This window comes from Sinocyclocheilus grahami, unplaced genomic scaffold (genome assembly GCF_001515645.1).
Source record: "Sinocyclocheilus grahami isolate Dianchi unplaced genomic scaffold, SAMN03320097.WGS_v1.1 scaffold130.1, whole genome shotgun sequence".
In the NCBI taxonomy this organism is placed as follows: domain Eukaryota; kingdom Metazoa; phylum Chordata; class Actinopteri; order Cypriniformes; family Cyprinidae; genus Sinocyclocheilus; species Sinocyclocheilus grahami.
The window spans coordinates 1,320,394-1,324,048 of NW_015505309.1; the positions used below are offsets into that span (position 1 = coordinate 1,320,394).

At 32.8% G+C, this 3,655-nt stretch overlaps 1 protein-coding gene across 1 annotated transcript in view; it reads left to right on the forward strand.

The window, feature by feature from the left end:
- Positions 1-97: 97 nt before the first annotated feature.
- The window catches only part of LOC107590604 (transmembrane protein 114-like), a 22,087-nt gene continuing 18,529 nt past the window's right edge, over positions 98-3,655 (forward strand). Inside the window, exons 1-2 of the mRNA XM_016279463.1 lie at positions 98-378; positions 474-551. Of these exons, the coding sequence (XP_016134949.1) occupies positions 201-378; positions 474-551 (256 nt within the window). The 5' untranslated portion in view covers positions 98-200. The remainder of the gene's footprint in view (positions 379-473; positions 552-3,655) is intronic.

The following is a 3,655-nucleotide window of genomic DNA, read 5'->3' on the forward strand; positions in this document are numbered from 1 at the left end:
GAGAGAGAGAGAGAGAGAGAGAGTGGACCATACTGCCCTCTTTTGGTAAAATCGTCCAACACTAGCTGTTAACAGATAAACAGCAAAGCATCCGGCGAGGGGCTTCCAGAAGGACAGCGCTGAGGGAAAGAAGAACAGTTAAAGCACTATAGAAGGAGGACTTTCTTTTCAAACACTGTAGAAAGCCGCTTTCAGACAAAATGAAAATCACTTTCACAGGTTTGGCCAGTTTTGTGGCCACCTTTGGTGTCCTCAGCTTTGTAGGTCTCGTTCTGGCAATTGGAACCGATTTTTGGTACATCATTGACACTTCTAAGAGAGAAAACAGCTCATCTGAGTCTCTGAGCTCTCATTCTGGACTGTGGAGGACTTGTAACTGTAAGTCACATTGCATGTTTGTGTTTGACATTCTGCTTGTGATTTTAATGCGTGAGGTTATCATGTGGATGGATGAAGTTATTCTCTCTTTACAGTTCATAACCAGTGCTGGCCATTTATGAATCCTTTTGGAGCAGGAAGAAACTTATCAGAATCACAAAGGCAGATACTAAGTAAGATCTGTGTGTCATATCATCCTCGTATATCATCATTTTGTATTTGTTATATAAGCTTCTCTCAGCAGACAAAACCAAATCCTTAAAAAAGGATATTTTGTGTTTCTTGTTTTAAATATGCTATCCAAGGGATGTAAACACTTGTTGAGGAAGTATTTGATCAATTTAGTTAAAACTCCTTGGTCCGGCTTTATACTGCTGCAGTATACTGTATATGCTCAGTGTTTTATATATGAATTTTTAAAAAATATTTAAATGTATAAAGTATATCTGACATAAAATAAAGAATAGATTTCATTAGAATAATCGTTCTGTAAAATAATAAAACATGCCCAAACTATATATTTAGCAGAAAGCATATTGAATAATATTTTGTTTTTTTTAGATATAAATTCACAAATTTTCAGGTTCTTGTTCCTAATTGCTTTCAGTTTTTTAACATGAAGTATTGTCATTCAAGCTTATTACCTGTTTGCACTACAGAAACGGGTGCAAAATCGCAACATACACACTGTAAAAAATGTATTGTCAAATTAACAGTAACTTACTGGCAACAATTATCCAGTAGTTGCTGTATTTCATTCAACAGTAAAATTACTGTAACACTAACTACAGTACTGTTTAGCTTACTGTAAAATTGAATACAACATTTTACTGTATTTTTTTACCATGTCAAAGTACAGTATTACACTGTTGATTTTTAATAATACTGTATAATATTATACAGTTATGAAATGTTAATTTAATTTATTTTATAGTGCTACTGTATAACCTTTATAATTTGTAGAAAACCTGTAAAATTGCTATTTCAACTGTTGATGAAAAATAGGAAAAAGAACAATTGAAGCTTTAACTGCACAAAAACAATTTATTTAAAATTTTTAAACAATACATTAGTAAACAATAATGATATATAACAATAAAAATCTGTTTTAAAGCAAGACTAACTAACAATTTATAATTAATCATTGCTGTATTTAGATTTACAGTAACTGATAATTTCCCAGAATGCATTGAAAATCTACAGTAACATACTGTCAACCGTGTACACAGTACTCAACTGTTGAGAATACGATATAATACTGTGAAAACAACAAAATCTACAGTAACACACTGTACACAGCTTATACAGCAAGAAACTGTTGAGATAAACAGTATAATACTGTGTAAACAACAGAAATCATTTACAGTGCAGATCAGATATTTTGACAATCTGACAACTAATAAAGTAACAGAAAAGGAATGACAATATTAAAAGGGATCCCTCAATATTTTCGTTTTTTGGATTGTTTGTTTTGTTTTTCCCCACTGGCATCCAAAGTTTTGAAATAAAATTTGACATCAAAAGTTTAACAAGTAATTTTGAATACATCTAACTGCACACGAGCTGCAAAATTCAGAATAGGAACTATTAGTGTGTATGTTGGCATCCTACAGATAGAGGCACAGAAATATGTGTTTTAAGGCTATTTTCACCTGAATGGCATCATGTACATTTCCTATATAAGAAACTGAACATAATGCCTTCAAAATGCCCTATTATCTTTGAATTGTTATGGAAACACTCTTCAATCAGAGGGCAGAAACAGCTTTGGTAGAAACACAGCTTCAAAAAGTGTGCCATGGTGAACAATGGCATGTGTTACTCTGCTAATATCGTGAGCCCACCTGCCAGCAGATCCCACAACATTATTTTCCTTTGCTTTTTCTTTCTTTCTTTTTTCGTAATCTCAACATGGCTGTTGGCTATATACAACATCACTCCAAATTTCAAGTCTTTTTATTGCCAAACAATCACCAGTAATAATTTATTTTGTTTTAAAATGAACCAATAAATGTAGAATTGTAATTGCTGCTCGCAAAATGTGTTAATAATTTATAGTTTTGATGATTGTAGAAAAGCCATTGAGAAAAGCAAAAGGAAATTGAGATACAAAAAAGTCTTCTTATCCATTCCGTACATCATGCACTATCAAATAATATTCCTGTCTGAGACATTCATGTCACTTGTGTAGGACTAATGAGATTTTAAAATTCACATGCTCATTGTCCACACCTGAAGCACTATCTATACCTGTCACAAGAGACTGTAATGATGTTGTAAAACCAAGATTATCTCAGATTCAAGACCTCTAAACTGTCTCAATTGGATTTAGTGTCTGTTCTGCTTTTGAACAATAGACTCAATAAGTCTGGGTTGCCAGGATGTTGCTTTGATTAGATAGTAGTCGCTGCACAAAACTGCTCAAAACTAAATCCCCCCCTAAAGGTAGTTCAATATATCTTTCCCTGCATCTACACTGGATTGTTCGCCTAAAGATAATCCAGTAAAATAAATACCTTATGTTTTGAACATCATCATGGACACCTGTTTTTGAAATGTTTATGGCTGCTCCAAAAATACTGCAGAATAATGTTGGAAATACAGTGAAAGGGGATTGAAATGCGCCTGTCCAATTCAATCACCTTACGGATGGACATATTGTGGCTGTTCCAGAATGAAAATAATAGCTGGCCTGATTATAATATGACAGTGTGATCTTTGACTTGATCGTGAATGACAGCCTGTCACTGTCTGTACTGTCTTTTTGCAGCAAATGTCCAAACATGTCAATATGGAGGACAACAATTTGAATTGGGCTTTGCATTAATGTAAGAAGACTATCCTCAGACTCAATCAACATGTTTCACTAAAGTGAAAAAAAAACCTGTCTAAATGTCTGTCTTTCTGTATCAGGGCATTTAAATGCGTACATCATATTACAACAATAACAGGATTTGGTCTTTCTTGTCTCCTTTACATCCCATCATTACTAACAGGCTTTTGTGGTCCATAGTGAAGCCATTAAAGAAAATCTTTCATTTTAATGCTTAATAGATGCTCAAGGGCTTTCCATTTTTCTTTTAAACCCCTCTAATCAATACAAACTCAAAGGTCTCTAAAACTGTTGGTAAGTATGTCCGGCAGTATAAAAATACAGTGTGTATGTTTTCATAAATTATATAAACAGATATATAAGAATGATTATTTATTGAATACAGAAAATAAAAAATATAATGAAAATAAAATTTGAAATTTAATATATATATATATATATATA